An 18,677-nucleotide genomic window follows, 5' to 3' on the forward strand; every position below is an offset into this window, starting at 1 on the left:
TGTTAATACCTTAATGTCAGTGTGCTCTCGCAACCTTATTGCGAGTCTTTGTGGGTAAAAAATGTTCATGGACAGTTTTTTGTAAAAAAAATCCACTTATACAAGATTTCCTCATTTTGAAGGCCTTGGGACAATCATTTGCTCGTTGTAGTATTCATCTCTTGCGATGCTAATGCTCGAGATGTTTTTCCGACCAATGGACAGCGACAGAAGCTCACCGTCAACGGTAGGATGTCCCTCTCTCCTGCGCAAACGATTGCTTAGGTGTCATTAATAAAGGCCACATAGGGAGACCACCCGACCTCCCTTACATTTGCCAGTCGCGTCAACATAATTGATGAGTTTTGCTCGAAGCAAGAGGCAACGCCGGCATTTGGCTTTCCTGGTGTACGCTGGTCCAAGTGTGTTCTCAGCTTTTGTGTGTTTGCGGTTCTCCCTCTCTCACACAAGCACCGACACACCTTAGTAAATTGGCTTATTTTGTCGACAGCTTAAGTCCCATGGGTATTTATTGAAATTTAGTTGAAAATAGCCAAACACTTAAGTTAGACTTCGAAGATAAATGAGAGTTATATACTAGTACATTCTTATACATAGGTATCCATATAAGGAAGGAACTAAAAAGCATTCAACTAAATGTTCACATTTATTCAACAATTTGCACACGGTATGCTGGTAATAAAATATAATAAAAATGGAAAATAACCATAAAGGAAAGTGTCCGAAAGAAAAACCTTAACAAATTATGAGAGTCAAGCAAAGGATAGAGAGAGCCATACCCATGGGCGAGGGGATTGTCGCCATTGAGGGCATGGCATTATCTACCCTCGGAAGTTTCTTGCTGACCTCACACTTGTGGTTCATGGCCCGGCCCATGCTATCCGCAGCAAAGGATCTCAGCTGCTTGGCCGACTCAATGCCGCACAGCATGGCCGCCCTGGTGTAGTAGCAGTCCAGGACATCGTTGTAGATCTGACAGAGTTTCGATTTATTCCGCGTCTCATACCAGTCGGGCTGGGCCTCGCACTCGATCATGTCGGTGCGCATCTCCCGGATGCAGTTCTGGGACTCCAAAAGCCCAGCAAACCGTTTGCGTGTGCTGCCCTCGCAGTCGCTTTCGCAGACAACCTCCTTGAAGTAGTCCAGTCCATCGCTCAGCTTTCCGTAGATATTGTCTGGGGCCAGGACACACTTGCTGGTTGCAGAGTGAATGTTCGAGAGGACATCGCGAATCTCGGCGCACGAGTCCACCAGGGAGGGCTGGGCCAGCAGCAGCACAATCCTCTCCGGACTGACCACATAGAGACGGGCAAGCTGCATCAGCACGGGATTATCATCGCAGATACGAGTTGTCGATCCCGCTTCGCGGACAGCCTTGGGGTCCTTAGGCTCGTAGCCAGGCGGACAGGTCGGACCGCCCTTGTTCTTGTCCTTGCCCTTGTCCTTGCTTGTTCCCTGCTTGGCTCCGCTCGCCGGCCCTGGCTGTTTTGCACTGGGAATCGCCGGAGCTGTCCCCCCGCCGAGTCCCTTGTGACGAGCCGAGTGCGGCTCCAGTCCATAGCGATGGAAGTACCAGGGAAACCAAATACCTTCACTCATCTGGAGATTGATAAGCACCATCAGTAGCATAGCTGCCAGAAGTGTCCCTTTCGATTTCATGGCTATCGAAATGCTCCAGTCTGTCAATGAAGCTCGCCTGACGTTTGATTGTTTGACTGAAACGTCACTTCCCCAAGGGAACTTGCTTGGGGTTCTTGATCCCACTTTTTTAGTGAAGCCGACTACTCAACAGTGCTGCCCGAATTTAAGTGTCAATATAAGCTAGATTCGATAAAAAAAATATGCCAAAGGTGTCTAAAATCGAAATTAAATAAGACAGAACTAAAATGAAATTAAATTCAAATATTTTCCTGGCAATTCGTAGTTGTGGCAACTACGCATATCTATTTAATTTAAAACAGGGTTAAAATGTATTAAATAATTATTCATTTTAAAAACAAATCCTATGCTTAAGATTGCATTTAATGTTTTTATATGCAAACTGTTGCGCAACTTAGTTTTAACTACATATCTATATTGACTGAACACTCTTTCCACGACAGCGTTTATCAGCAGCCCAGTACTGACACATGATTTTTGCTGGCCGTATGTTGACAAACATCATTTGCAGCAGTAGGCTTCGTTGTGTCTGCGGGAACTTGGGAAGACAATCCTTAAATACACCACTATCCGCCCCGGCAGCACGAAAATGTTTGTCAAGTTTACATTATTTACACACCACACAACACAATAAAACCTATCGATACTATCGATTGCTTTTCGATGGTGTGGCTCGTAGTTTACCATCACGAAATGCACAAAAAACTATTTCCAACACTTTTAAAGCTGGTCTTCTTTTAAAAATGCTAGATCTAGCCTGAAAATGGCCAAACTGGCAGCACTGGTAATCAGATGCGCTAAATTTTCAGTCGACTGATTCAGGGATGATATTCGTATGGAAACGATAAAAATGTATACCGTACTTCGGTCGACTGAAAATTCAGCAGCAGGAGTTTTGGAGACCGGTACTCAGTTCGGAAAGAAGACAGGCCAATAGATAATGGAAAAGAAACCGAATGTATTTTCCCATCTCGAGCAAAAAATAAAAACAAATTGAATCTAATTAAGGCAGTCGAAGGCAGTAAACAGATTATATTGTTTTTATTATTTATTAAGCCTAGTACTCAGATCCAAAAAAACACCTCGCGAACAGAATCAGGGTTGATATTCGTATGAAACCGATACGAAATTTTTTACGGCAAAACCTGTTTTCTAGGCTCTGTACGGAAGGCAGTACTCAAGGACAATTATATGGATATTATAATATATTATTTTAATTAATTTTTATAAATATAAAACATATATTGCTTTCAAAACAGTTTGTCTTCGCGGTGGTGGGCACGGGAGTCGTCGCCATCTGCTGCTGCTGATAGTCAGACACATTACCTTGCCAATAAAATATTGGGGAGCCCAGGATATGCCTGGGGAAGAGCGACCCCAGCCGAAGAAATGCATTTTGTTAAAGCCTAGTACTCAGATCGAAAAACTGTTTGCTAGCAAACAGATGTCATATATTTTTCGAGCGACCAGTGGTGTGACCAGAGGTGTGCACTGCATTCCGAACGGTTACACTGCTCAGACCGCTGCTTGGTTTTGTTTGTTTGGTGACCAGTGCACTGGTCGCTCGAAAAATATATGACATCTGTTTGCTAGCAAACAGTTTTTGGATCTGTGTACTAGGCTTAAATCTTATACCCGGCTCTAATCTTTTTAAATTATAAGGAGATAAAAATCATGTTGATTACATATTTGCCCTGCAGGATCGGAATTATCCAATATTGCGGTGTGCATTGTCGTCCTCCAGCTCAACAGCGGCAAACAATAACACATTTCTGCTTGCTTCAATACAAAATTTGAAATATTAACAAATTTCTGCTTGTAATCAAACACAAAACAGTGTAACCGTAGAGTATAAACCTAGCCCACATTGGTCACACTGGGCACCGAGCGAAATATGTTATATAGCACATTCGTATATAGTACTTGGCTTGAATGAAAATATTTGTACCTCCTTCATATATAAATTAAAATGGATTTAAGTCTTCATGAAAATTATAATTTCCAATATTATTATTTTTTCTTTGGATAAGCTATAAGCACATGTTGAGATTATTTAAGACGAAAACTCCTATCGTCTGTTTCTAACGCGAATAAATTGTTCGGCGACAACATTTACATTGCAACTCCCAATTCCCACTGACTTTTCCACTGACAATGGCACCTTTAATTCAAATTCATTGCATTAGTGTGAGAAATCATTTCGTTCAGAATGAAAATCTAGAGTGCATAAATCTCGAACACTAATTCTCAATAAGCTTGGCATTAGGCTAAGCCTCGGGGAGATCATGAAGTGGGATTTCATCATCATAAGCAGCGTCGTCTCTTTCCATTCTTTGCAGAATTATCACAGAAATTGCACAAAGCTGCACAAAACTGTTGTGTCCATGACTGCCACAATAAATTGTGAAATTTAAAATGAAATCCTTGCATTTTATGCTGTCCATGGATATGTATGTATGTATGTATGTATAAGCACCCCCACCTCTGTCCCCATCAAACGGACCTGCTTTCAGGGGCGATTTCTTTATCAAAGCGCACACCTTGAGGGACGCGCACAGTTCTCTTCTGTTACTTTTTTTGTGAATTGTCAGGGATATGCCGAGTGAATTTTATTAGCACTCATAAGTTGTAAAGTGTATGGGAGGAGCCGGAACGAACATAACAGGATGATTTCGCAGCTCCTTTTTCTTCAGATCCTTTCTCTCTGCAGTTGTCGCTGGAGCATACTTTTGTGCGTTTGCCGCACTTCATGTTAAACAGATTTTTATTGCACTTTTTTATTTGCTCTGTCTTCTCCCTGTCTCCCTGTCTCTGGCCCTCCTCGCCACTATGAATTTTACTTTGTCGCTCATTTTCCTGCTGATTTTCCCAGCTCTTCCCGTTGTTGTTTTCTTTTTATTATTTAACATTTCGCTGCTGTAGGAAATGAAATATTTTTGCATATAAAAAACATTCGACTTCATGCTGTGACAATGTTTTCGCGCTGTTTATGTTGGGGTCGCTTTCGCTGGGGTCTCTTTCAGGGTACTTTTTTGTTTTATTTTATTTTATATTTCAGTTCATTTCCGGCACGTAATAAAATAACAAGGTAAATATGCAAAAGAGCAACAATTTAAATGCATCATAAATAAAAAGAAGATTCCCCCCGGAGCTGTGTGCTTTCGTCTCCTTCATTTAGTTGTGGTCCTCTCTTTTTGCTGTCATTACGTTCATCATCACTTCATCGGGTTGGGCAGACGCAATCCAATCTCAATTCCTCCCTGTTCCCGAATAACTTCATTAGGGGATTTCTGATCATTAATCTTTAGCTGAAGGCTTATAACAGATTGTCTTGTGTCCCGGCCAGGACCTATAACAATTAGTCGGGGCTGGTGGATTAGGGCGGAGGCCTCTCCTCAGAGTCTGCGTGTCTGTGAGCTCGTGTGTATTGTGGGCATTATCTAATCCAGTCAATGGCGAATGGCGAAATTATGTCATTAGGTTCGGCCATGTTCGAATTTGCCCAATGAACTGTGTTAAATTTTCTGACTAATTGCTTCTGTATGCGTATGTCCTGTCCAGCATTCTCTTGCCACATTGTTGTAGCTGTTTGCTGCTGCTGTTGCAAAAAATATAGAACAACAAACAGCACAAAGCTGGAACATAAAAATTAATTGGTTTTTGATGCGCTGCCCAGCACAGAGGGAGCTGGCGATGGGAAAACTCAAGGAGATTGGGCTTAATGAAAAAGAAATTTCTGGGGAGCACAAACAGGCAGAGATTATTTGCCAGACAGACTCACGGCATGTTATGGAAAACAACGACCATAGTTGAAGGTTAGCCCGAGGGAATTCGCTTAGATTTATGGCTGAAAATATTCTGGAATTTGCCACAAAACTATGTAAATGCACGTAATACATCTACGAAAACTCTACTCGATAAAATTTAACTTTTTTTTCGTGTTGTGGCCCAAAATGACTTTTACTGCTAGATTTCGGGATTAAAAATGTTTAAAGACTTGCATAGAAATTTGCATTTCTGAAAAGCTAACAAATGCAGCTATAAATCCAACTCAGACACTTTGCAACAGTTTAAATCTGGAAGATATTAAGCTTCTAAATTCAAAATTTTGAATTTAAAAACTCAGGTAAAGTCGAAAAAAAATGTTTCTTGGAATGAATTTTCGGTTTTAGATAGACGCAATAATTAATCGTCATTTAAGGTATTGTTTTTTGATAGAATCTATGGATGAACGGCCAAGTTGCAGCCGTTTAACCAAAACGACTCAAAACTCATTTACCTGAAAAAATACCGGTACCGTTCGGGTACGTTGCTTGGTCCAACTGCCAAAATATACATATGTATACCGTACCTGTTCATGTTCTTTTTGGCAGTAAATTTTGTGGACAGTTATTTTTAATTCTTATATCTAAGCCTTGGTGTGGAAAACTAAACCTTAAAAAGAACTATAATTCGTTAACAATTTGCAAATACCGAGATCTATCAGAAAAACTCATTTTGGCGCACAGCGAAAATATCGTGTCGACTAGTGTAATCGAAATAATCTACCCTTAATTAAGTCCATTTTGACAGACCAACTATAATAAATAAAACTAGTATGGGTCGGGTACATCTAAATTAAATGTCCCCAATGATTTACATCTATCGTTGATATCGAGCATAGCACTTGGTTCCCATTCTCCTCTCGTTCGTGCATTATGCATTATGCACTTGAATCATTATAAAAAATGTCCCGCTTTTGATTCAGTTTTCCGCTGATCCGTTGTGTCAGTTCTGCCTGTAGGTTGAAACTTATTGTATTTTAAGTGCATAATTTTGCACATAATTTAATGCAATTAATTGAACATTAAAAATTGAACACCAAACAACAAAAATTAAAACAAATGGCCGGAAAATTAAACAAACCAAAAAAAAAAGATGATGAAAGGTCTCTCGCACTTTCTCTGTTGCACGCACATACGAATATCCACATATATGTATGATTGTTTTTTTTTTTCGCCGACGAGCATAATTAAAATGTCAAACGAGCTATAAATCATTTTTCAGTTAATGTTAATGCACTTATACCCCGGAGTATGCTAAATTTTTAATTGCATTTTCATTAAAATCAATGAAAAAAGTCGAGCTGCAAAGCAGAAACAACTTTATATCAAACGGCTCCAGGGAAAACTCTCTCTCTCTCTCCGTAATTTCTGTGTAACTTCCTAGTGCACTTTCCATAGCCAAAAACGAGGGAAAACAAAATCGAATAAAAATGGCACTTAATTTCGCTTAGAATGAACTTTTTAGCCACTCCCAGGTGCGGCTGCCTCAGCATGAAAAACTAATGAAAGCGGAGAAGTAGGAGTAGCTGGTCCGTCTGCCTGGCAAAATGGAAATTAGATTGCCTTGGCGCCTTGTCCGTCTTGGTCGCCTTGGTCGCCGACCCAGACAACAACTTGATACAACTTTTGCAGCTTAGCCCCAACTCCTTTGGCCCCAACGGACACACACACACACACCTGTCCAGTGGGAAAAGTACTTCAACTGCAGGCGTAACTAGTTCAAGTTGCTGCCAGTAATTATAAATTTACCTAAGGAATTACCCAAGCTCGTTGAGTAGCTGCCTACCTACAGGGACTCGATTGGGACTGGGACTGGGACTGGCTTCGGGTTATATCGTTAAAACTTCTGGGAGACAGGGCAGAAGTGCAACAAGCCATGTGGCAAGCTGAACAAGAGCTGAACAAGAGAGCATCCCACTAGCCAGGAACAAGTAATAATATTATTGATAGATTAGAGTGCGCCTCCAGTGGGTTTGTTTTTTATGATGGGGCCCAAAATGGGGTTAAGTATTTTAGTGGCGAAGTTAACAAAGTTGATCTGGAAGTATGTTTGCACTGCAGTACGCAGAGTGCCCGTTTATCAAGAGGTAAAATTATTTTAGATACTCCTTGTTATTGTTGGAGTACTTTGTTGAAGAGGTGCCTGAAGTGGTTAATGCTAGACGGCTGGAGCTAATTAACCTGGGAATAAAGGGAATACTGTACGGAGCAATTCACTTGTTGCAGTCTGAAATTAAAAAAAAAAATGTTTTGCTCTCATCGTAAGCAACTTTCATCAGGCACCATAGTAATTTTTGTATAAATCTGGACTATAATGTTGCTGTTACATTTAAACAAATACGAATGGTTTTAATTCTTGAATTATTATAAAGAATAATCTTGAGATTGAAGAATACTCACAGTTTTGTGCGAAACTTGTATTGCTTTCGGCTTATTTTCGTTTATGCGTAATCTTTAATCATGTAAAACGTCAAATATTTCACATACATATTTCCAAGGACCAACTTAAAACCCACACGCAAAAAAAGGAAATTCCACTTCGAATCGAAAACGGATTCCGTTGTTCTGTTGAGGCCAGATGGCTAGGCCACATGACAAAGCGCAAAAGGCAAATACGGAAGTGAAAGGTGTTAAGACCCAAGCAAATCCCAGAATACTTTGAGCCAGGTCCTAGCATGGACCACGCAGTTTTGGGTTTTGCTTCCACTATCCCGCACTCATTTCGGCTCTGTTTCCCCTGTTCCACACATATATAAGGGTGGTATCCCCCTTCTTCAATCGGGAAATGAAAACGAAGAAAAAAGTTCAAGGATAGTTGATAAGGGGGGGCACAAACTACTACAGTGCACAATGAAGAGTACTCGTATTTGAAAGTTTTAACGATTTTTCTCCTTTTTTTTCTCTCACATTTAAAGTGGCTGTGAGGAAAGTGTGACATAAACGAGGGCACAGACTGGAGACTTAGGATCTGTGTCCAAGTGTTATGGTATATTTTGAAAATAAAAAAGGGGAATTTTACAGTGCCAATTTGGGATGTGTATTTAAGCTATGAAAAGAAGTTCCGTGTATATCTCTCGGACGCCGAGAGGAGGTCCAAGACTTGACCACGACAAATAAACGTACTAAACGGTGAATCAGCTGCAAACTATTTAAAATTGTATGTAAATAAGAACTGGAAGACATCCATTTGAATATTTGTTGCAATAAAAATAATTTAGTAATTCTAAATTGTTGTTACATTCCCGCATCAGTATTATAAATCAAATTTGTAATAACTGATGAGTTGTAAGTATACAAATTTTAATGTAAATTCGTTGCGAAAATGGGGTAAGTATTAATCTATTGCCTAAACCCATTCTTCCTATCAGCAGAAACTTTTTTGACTTGGACATCAATTTGCTCGGCAATTGGCCCAGTCGAACACTTGATCATCCAAGACAATTTTTAAGCCACAAGTCTGTTTCCTCGCGCCTTCACTGCAACTTTTACCTAAATTACAATCACTTAGAACACTTTTAGCAGACATTATGCACTCGTTTTAGACTTCCGTCTAATTTACATGCTATTTAAATTATGCTGCTGCTGCTGGCAGCTACGGACACAGCCAGTACCAGCACCCAGGGCCACCCAACGAAAACCCGCACCCAATATATAAAGCAGCTTCATCAAAATGCCTGTCTGTCTGTCGCTCCCGTCCCGTCCTGTCCGTGGCATGCCCCATCCTTGGCGCCCATGGTTGCGATGCTGCTCCAACTTGCAGCAGCTGCCGCAGCTACTTTGTAAAAACTTTTGTATAGCATGCAGCGCCAGAGGAGTGCACAGGAAGGGAAATGGGAAATAGAGCTGGAGCTGGAGCCGAAGAGAATGGCAGCTGGTTAGCTGCATCCTTGGCTCTTGCGACCAGCTTAGCATCTCCAACTGCATAAAATTTTGCCCAATATAATTTTAAAGAGCACACCCAAGTGGCCTTTGGCCCGACACACTGCACTGCTCTGCTCGTCCCCACCTATGTGTATCCCTTACCTCTATCTGTCTGTAAGCTTCTGCAATAAAAATGAATTAAATGCAATGAAGCAGCATCCCAGCATCATCTTTCGTCCTTTCTCACAGCGTATCCTTGCGGCGCCTCGGGGCGCGCAAATTGTTGCAACAAAGTGGAAAGTGGAAAGCAAAAGCAGCAGCAACTGGTGTCAGTTATTGTTGGGCTGGCAGCTCCACTCCCGCCCAGGTAGCGCCACTCAACTGGAGTACAAAGTTTGGAGGTGGAGCGGATGGCAGTCACGGGACTACATAGATTCGTTAACGGCCACGCCCATACCAATACCCGTAAGAGCAGCCGCCTCTTGTTGCTGCATTTAATGGCAATTTGTAGTCGAAGGAAAAGAAGCAGCCGTAGCAGCAGTAGCAGCAGTTCCATGCAAATTTGTGGCTTAAAGTTTATCAAGCCAAGCTTCTCCATCTCTGGCACGCCTCGTATTACTGCAAGGGCACCTACGCTAGGAGTAGTGCAGGCAGGACTCCTCCACCCACACCACAATCCGTCAGGCATTTCCAAATGCGTAAGTTTGCATAAAATGCGTAAATGCTTGGTTTGTCTTCCTATGGGAATGGAATGGAGTGTTGCAGAGTCGAGTCGAGCAGAGAAGGAAGATATTTTATGGAGGCAGCTTCTATTGTTGCGGCTTTATGGCTTTTAAGTTGGCACAAATGCGTTAAGCGCCCCCTGCGAAAGGAGACAGGAATAATATAAGAGAGAGGTCAATTAAAAAGGATGATAAATTGTTAAAAAAAAAAATAGAGGAGTGGAACAGTAGTTGGATTAATCGGTGTAGAATAGGGAATCAAAAACAAAAAAAAAAATAAACAAAATTTTAGCAGTTTTCCGGCATGCAGTGAAAGGACTTTAAAAAGGTGGAGTGTGCTGGGTAGTCAATATTTATGGGTAAATAATATATATAAATTTAAAATAGCTTCTTCTATGCGACTAAAAGTGGAATACAGTGAAGATTCATATAATAGGGGTGTTCAGAGAATATGTTTTTAAAACGAATAGATGTTATTCTTATCTTCCCGAATTATAAATCTATGATTATTTTATACTGTAGAATATGTCAACTTTGACAACGCACTGTGTTTTCTCTATTTTCCTTTTTTCAATGATCTTGTCTAAGTACATACATATGTACATATGTATGATTGAGTCGCAATGAAGCTGATTGCTCTCGTCTCCTTTTTGATTTGTATTCCGTCTGCCTGGGACGGACATCTTTTTATCTCCATACATTCAGTCACAAATAAATATAAGTACCAAATTATTTTCCAAATAAAGCCAAAATTTATGCTTAAAACAATAAAAATAATTAAAATCCTTTGCTTATTCACTTATGAATCAAATTTTTTAATACAAATATTTTACTCTAAGGGCTATATGATTATTTGCTTAAGTTAACACAAATGTAAAATAAAATAAAACTCTCTTAACCATCAATTTATAATTATCCCAAAAGCTGGAAAGAACAAAAATTAAAGTTTCACCAAGTAAAAAAACAAATATCTTGCTTTTGGGAGGAAAGCAGCAATGGAAAGGTCAGCTAAGGGATTCCAAAATTCTATCAGTTAAAGAATAACTTGCTTGTCGTCTTACTTTCGATACCTCGAAGAGTTAAGGGGTATATTAGATTTGTGGTAAAAGTGGATGTGTGTAACGAAGAGAAGGAAACGTTTCTGACCCCATAAAGTATATATATTTTTGTTCAGCATCAATGGCAAGCCGGTATAGCCTCTGTCTGTCTGTCTGTCCGCCTTGATTACCGCCGAGATCACAGAGACTATAAGAGCTAGACCAACCAATAATAATCACACTGCTAAAAGTAAATTTGAAAATTTCGCCCCGCCCTCGCAAAAGACGAAAATCTGTGCCATCCAAAATTTTGAAAATACGAGAAAACGGAGAACGCGGTATCGTAGAGAATGACCAGATTGAATCTACCAGATTGACTGGTTCAGATCGGATCATTATTATATCCAGAACCTTCAGTTTCTAGCCGCACCCCCTGCAGTGATGCATATCTCACGGAGGATATGAATAATCTACATTATAGATGTCTAGTCTACATTTTAGATGTAGAATATACATTGTAGATGTAAATTTAAACTGATAAAGTCTTTAAAAGTTTCACATAAATCATAAGCTCAAATACATATACTATAGTAAATATTGTATACTGACTGAGTAAGGGTATAAAAGTAGAGTCGCGGCCACAGCATCGACTCAAAACGTTACTTCTCGTTTTGCTTTTTATATTTTGGTTTTCATAGAATAGAAGCAAAACACAGAAAAAGTGCGTCCCACATGGCGTATGAAAGTTGGCAACTTGTTCGCGATTTTTTTCACAACTAAAGTAAGAAGTGAAATAAAAGGAAATGCAAAGACAGGAACCAGGGGAATTGATGTTGTTTCTGGAACTGGAGGTTCGAGACAAAACAGGAGAATGGAAATATTGCACTGGGCTATGCAAATTCGTTGTTGTTGGTGCTGGTTCTGGTGTACGTACTTTTTTCTTTGGCAAATCAAAGCCGAATGTCTAAGCGTAAGCGGAAAGCGGCTAAAGAAGCGGGCCACAGCCAAACCCGTGATGTCCTGTTGCGTTGGGGAGAAGGAAACGTGAGGCATCTGCTCTCTATCGCCGAGCACTTGCCACGCTCTGCCATTTCTGCTCTTTCCCTTTCCTTTTGCCAGCTTCTGCCATTATTTCTGCATGCTTCACATGGCGCCTCGTCCTGTGGGATTCTTTCAGCTTTTGTTTGCACATCCTTGTTGGTATTGTGTTTGCCTCTGCTGCTGCTGCTGCGCCAGCTCCTGCTCATGCTCCTGTTAGCAGCTATTTGTTTGATTGTGGAAATATTTGCATACTAGTATAGTTTTTATTGGCACAACGTTGACACTGATAAGTTCCCCCCGGGCAATCCACAAGAATTTTCTCCCGTCTTCACTGCATGAAATTAAATAAGAACAAAGGGGGAACACGACAAGGAGGAGACCACTTGAATATTAATTAATGCTTTTGGTTATTTCCCTCCGTGTCCCTAGCTCTGGGCCATGTCGGGTGCGTTGCAGCTCCTGTTTGCTTTTTTTCCTCTCTGATATTGCCCCTTTGGCCTTTGTCATTCGATTTGCATAATAAACATTTTGCCAGAATTCGACCACAGGGAGTTTTTGTTCAATAAAAAATTATTGAATTTCAGCTTCCTTTGAATGAGACAACTAGGGAGCCATTTTTTTTACACAAACAATATGACTAGAAAGTGAATTTAAAGTACTTAAATGTAATAGAGACCAAGATGTTTCATATGCAGGAATTAATCAGTGAACGAGTGATTAAAAACTCTAAAGAGAAAAAGTAACTTTAATAGCAAATTAATTATTTTATTTTTCAAAATTCATAGATGGTATGTACATACTACACGCACTCTTTTCATAGTTACAGAATTATTCTTGCAGCATCCAACTTAGTTTCCAACAACAATCAGCCATAATCTGATCCAATACCGAGACCACAAAGAGCCCGACCAAACAACCACTGAAATTGAATCGCTGGCTTAACATATACAAAACCAAAGGGAAATAGGAGTAAAATGGGGGAAAAAAAGCGCAATCTGCGTCTTGCACACGCCCTAATAATAGGCAAATGGCAGAGCGACAAACTGAGGAATGCACCAAAGGCAACGCTGAAAAGAGTGTTGCCGTCTGCCTGTGGCGGCAGAATGTGAAATGGAATTGAAAACAAGATGAATACACAAAAGCCCAGGCGGAACACAAGAGTGCCTCGACTAGGTGATACCGGCACTAGCAGAATGGGATAAAAAATACTTATTTACTAGTTTGAAAGTTAAGAAAAGGGCTAAGTAAGTGGAGTAATATTAGGAAAAAAGATCGCCATATTGTTACAGCGAATTAATTGTAAATTAATTAGAGTTGGATTGATCTGCTTAGTGCTTCTATTTAGAATAGCCTTAAGTCAACATTTGAAACAGACACTAGGGCATTACTTTTCTGCCTGTTAAATAGTTTCACTGAATTAGACATTCCATTGATATCCACGATACCCTGTAAGCCAGCCCACAGGCACACAGAGAGAGTATTTCCCTTGTTTCCGGTGGTGTTGTGATTGTGTGCGCCTCCGTGTCCATTCATTAGACGGCATTCAGTGAGGCATCGCATTTCGTGTAGCGCCGTCAATGTCATTGCATATTTCGGCGAGCAAACAGAAGGCAGCAGTTAGATTCGAAATCATCGCCATACTCGTATTCGGTTTCATTTACTCTCCATATGCGTCAGAATGAATTCTGGAACGTGTTGGTGCCCCAAACTCATTTCAGCGGAATGGTGGGCCTAATAAAATATTTATTCAACACCCAAACAGGTGCGAAATTTTAAATGCAAGCATTTGCTTTTTACACTTTTCTGTTTTCGTAATGTAATGTAATTTTATTTTATTTTTTTTCAGCCCGGGCGTAGGAATAAAATTGTCCTGTAACTTAGTTTGTGTCTCTTTCCATTCAGATCGTACAATTTGCATTGATATGCATATACGAGTAAACATATATGTGTATTGGATGTACAAATAGGGTGGCAATGATTTCAGGTGCCCAATCATTAATAAACAGCTGGAAGGGAAGATGAGTGTGCGCCTGACATGTGCGTGCTTACCGCTAATACGTGGATTGGATACTCCCTTCCATTGGGTATGTTTTCCATTTATTATATTTCTGTGTTTCCAAATTGATGCTTGTCTTGCCCGGGGCCTGGCTGCGCGTGCATCGATAATGAATTGAAAATATTCCAACTAACATACATAGTATTTGTTTTCGGTTTAGTTTTCAGTTTTTCTGTTGTGCAGCAGTAAGTTTCAAACTAATTGGATCGTTGGCCCACTGTTTTGACAGTTTAAATTAGTTGGAGAACTTTATCGAAATGTAATTAACTACAAATTGAATATTTGACACAAGCAAAATAAAATTGCCTCATGTTACTATTCATTTTTTGGCTGATGGACTCTGTGATGTGAAATAATCAAAGGATATCCGGGATATTTTCAGCAGAAATTATGTAAAAAAGTAGATTTTCGAATCTAATTTGACAAGCACTTTCACTTGAGGCTAATTAAAGTTAAGTTATGTTTATTTTAGCATCGATGTTAAAACCGAGATGATCCCTTGATAACTCTTTTTTGCTGAACTGATTTGATTTTCCATTTTGGGATCATGGCGCACTGCAATTCGCTAAGCAAACACTCTCCGACGAGAGCGCATTTCACTTATCTTCCACTTTACACGCAACATCAACTTGTCTACTTGTCGCGCTGCAACTGTCCGCCCCGCCCCAAAGGAGAAAATTTGTTTATCTCCACATATCTAACTATGTTAGGGTACATGGCTGCATTTCCTGCCCTCAAAACGAAGGCAAACCCGAAAATGTGGAAATATACGAATTCAGAGCTCGCCCCTGGCGTGTTGTTTTTCTGTTGTGGCTTTGATTTTGATTTATGTTGCAGTAAACACAGGCAGCTGAAGTAGAAGAAACAGCAGCCGCCGTGGAGCAGCGCCGGCAACCCTCTTTGCTACTTACTTTGTCGCATCATTTCACCACAGACGACGCCAAGCCACCGCCGCACCATACCGCCGAACACCAAACCCCAGCCAGATAACGCATGCCAACGCATAAAGGTTCTGATTTTCAATACCCTTTCAAAGTATATTGTCAGTACACCCAGATGTTTGTAAATCACACATTTTACATCATTAACGACCTTCACATCAAATATAGTCAGTCTTGTTCTTCCTAATGTTTCTTTATAAACGATTCCCTCCGATGGTTATTCTTCTAGTCAACCTGCAAGTGTATTTCGACATTCGACTCGAAGCAGCCTAGAGTTTCTTCCTAGTTTTTTGTCTCTCTTTGTGCTTGTTGAGGCGACAAGAGAAAATGCTGGCCTTCTCTCGAATCTTCTCACATAATTGTGGTGTAGGGCTGCGGTGGATGAGAGCCAAACGGAGGGGAAAAAGCATTCGTGAATATAGAGAAAGTACACACGAGTGGAGTGTGAGTTTGGCGTTCCGTTCGCATTGTGAGTGTTTACGCCTTATAAAAGGCAACATTTTCAGAGTGAGAGACGAGCTGCGTCGACCACATTAGAATCTAGTTTGGCTTTTGGCAAAGCGACAAGCTTGCTTTTACCCAAACTCGAAGAAAAATCTACTTTTATGTGTATGTAAAAAAAGAAAGGAAAAGAAACGCGTTACGCTTTGTTTGACTTAAATTTATGTTGATGCTTATTTTTACTTCAGCTGCATATTTGGCAAGCTCTGCGCTGGCATGACTCATGAGGAACTGCCTGGGCCTGGCAGACAGTGTCTGGATTGTCTGGATTGTCTGGTCTGTGTGGCACTCTCTCCAGTAAATGTTTTAATTCTTCTGGCTCGACACAATAATTTACACACTTCCAGCTGTTTGCCCATCCATAAAATCCTTGTTTGACTTGCCTTCCCGCCGATAATTATGCTCTCGTACATTTTATGGAGTCGCTTATTAAAATTTATATGACAATTTGTTAGTTTGTTGCTCTGTCTGGATGATTCATTAGGTTTATTTTTCTTGTTCTTTTTACTGCCAGTTTGGGTTGAATGTCTCTTTTTCCCATTGAGTTGTAGTTTTTGGTATTTATGTATGTATGCATGGTTTTTTTTTCCTTTAACATATGCTCTGCCCATCAAAGTTGATTACATACTTTCTGGTTGATGCTTAGCCACCGCAAAGGATGCACTAAAAAGATGTACTCTATATAGTAGAGACTTTTTTTATGATCCTATCCACGGGCTCGCAAAAAAATAGATATGAATAATATTTCTTGGCCATAACTTTTCTCTCTTTTATATTTTACTGATTTTTATGCGGCTTGCGACTTAGGAATTAGCTTTAATCGTGTCATTCTCCTCATGAATTTATGCATGTAACAGGCAAAACCTTGTATTCATTATTATTTAATAAAATATTTATAAAAATGTACCATAACTACGATACGAAATCAAAGAGAAATCTCTGCATATGTTTTTCTGAAAATTGTAATTCGTTAATTCAATAAACGTTTGTTATTGGCTAGTTATAAATTTCAGAGCAAGCTTTCACTCTAAGTTATGTGTTTAATTAAAACAGCCATTAACTATGCTCTTCATTGGATTTTGCCATTTCTTAATATGAGAGAGAGTTATATTGCCTATAATCTTTTATATTTCGTTTGTTTGCGTAATGTAAACCTTTGAAAAAGAAACCAATCCAATAGTTTCTCTATGCCAGTACTCTATCTTAGCCCCAGTCGAAAATAAGCTTATAATACACTGTCCAGTACTCAGTACTCAGTAACGAACTAGATTATCAAATAACTAACAAGAGCTTTGCACAGAATCAAGCACAGAGGCGGCTTAGGGGTTACCTTTACCTGTGGTGGGTGCTGAGTGGGCACCAACATTTTGGAAATAGAGATAGAAGCCCAGATCTTCAAAATTAGAACCGAAAAATAAGTGAAAAACCATATCCATAAAGAAGTAAAGCGAGTAGAGAATTTACAAAGAGAATTTTCCATTAGCCCACGTATGCCAGAGTCGAAGACCGACACCTGTCCTGCTTCTCGCAGTGCAACAAAAAGAATTTGAAGTTCTGTTTTGGAATCCGAATCAGAGTCGGGGCCTGGGTCTGTCAGTGTAGGGGCGGGCGCTGGTATTGGGGCTGGGTGATGTGATGTGTGATGGCCGAAGTGAAAAGCCAGCATACCGAACTGACTGACTAAACCTCAACATGCCACTAAAAGCATAATCATGCACTTAACTAAAGCCCAGCCAAAGGAAGTTGTAACTGTCTGGTGGAGGAGAGACCTGCAGGTGGGGCTGGTTTCGGGTGGGTGGTTAAGGTGATACAGGTAACGCACGTAGAACTTAAGTCATCATCATATAAATAAAAATTTATGACTTTAAATGTGTTCTTTCGTGAGTTTGTTTGTTTGGCTCTGTGTCATGTGGCTGCCGGTGTGCGGTGTACCCCGACGTCATGGTCGGCGTGTGGTTAGTTCGAGTGGGGGGCGGTGCTGGCTGTGCGGCGAATACATGCGTGACTTTATTTGCACTTGCATCTGTGGAAAGCTTGATTTTATATTCGTGTGATAAGCAGGCGGGGACACACCCAGCGCACAGAAAAAGTTATATGTTAGCACCCTGTTGGGCACCCTGTTTTGTGGAGGTTCATAATTATGTTTGTGATTGCATTTCGTATAAACATCCAACATCCTGGTACGACTCGAACTCGGTAAAATACCCTTCTCCCATTTTAGCAATGGGACAGACATTATCTTCTTAAAAATTAATAAAATTATTACCGGGTCTACTACCTAATATTTACCCCTGATTCGGTCGACGGAAAATTTAGTTAAGGCTCAGATCAGCTAAATTTGTTCGATGTGCGTATGTAAACGATAAGAAATCATCCCTGTCTTTTGCTCGACAAAAAATTTAGCAGCTGGCTTTTAGCAGACGAGTACTCAGATCCGAAAACAAACATACCGATTAATACTGGATAGGCAACCGATGGTATTTCCTCGGCTTGAGCCAAATATAGAATTATTCCTTATTTTAGCCCAGTACTCAGATCAGGTACATTTTTTGTCGAATGAAAGTGATGTCTATTTCGGTCGGTGCCCAGTGTGACCAATGTGGGAAAAGTGTATACTCTACGGTTACACTGTTTTCTGCTAAAACTTAAAATTTTTTATTAAAGCAACCTGAAAATTATTCTTTTTGGGTGCTGTGGAGCTGGAGGACATCAATGCACGCCGCAATATTGGATAAATTCGATCCCGGGGGGCAGAAATCCCATCAATGAGTTTATTTTCTCCTTATAAATTTATAAAATGAGTTCCGGGTATAAAATTAATACATTATCACATCCATGTAATTCAAGTCAATCGAGTGCCTTAATTAGATTAAATTTATCTTCACTATTGCGTTTTTGTTTCAATCCATTAAATTTAAATTTGATCTCATAATCGGTATTTTACAATATGTATTGAACATTTTTAAACCTTTATTTTGCTGCGATAACATAATGATTTTGATGATTGTGTATGATCCATATTTCCACAGGTACAA

At 40.1% G+C, this 18,677-nt stretch overlaps 1 protein-coding gene across 1 annotated transcript; it reads right to left on the bottom strand.

Annotated features, from left to right (window-relative positions):
• Positions 1-627: 627 nt before the first annotated feature.
• On the bottom strand, positions 628-1,841 carry LOC111071755. Its single transcript, XM_022363261.2, has one exon. It carries the CDS (start codon positions 1,657-1,659, stop codon positions 736-738), a length of 924 nt encoding a protein of 307 aa, XP_022218953.2. The 5' UTR covers positions 1,660-1,841; the 3' UTR covers positions 628-735.
• Positions 1,842-18,677: the final 16,836 nt, after the last annotated feature.

The sequence above is a fragment of the Drosophila obscura genome, unplaced genomic scaffold, assembly GCF_018151105.1.
Source record: "Drosophila obscura isolate BZ-5 IFL unplaced genomic scaffold, ASM1815110v1 contig_46, whole genome shotgun sequence".
Lineage (NCBI taxonomy): Eukaryota > Metazoa > Arthropoda > Insecta > Diptera > Drosophilidae > Drosophila > Drosophila obscura.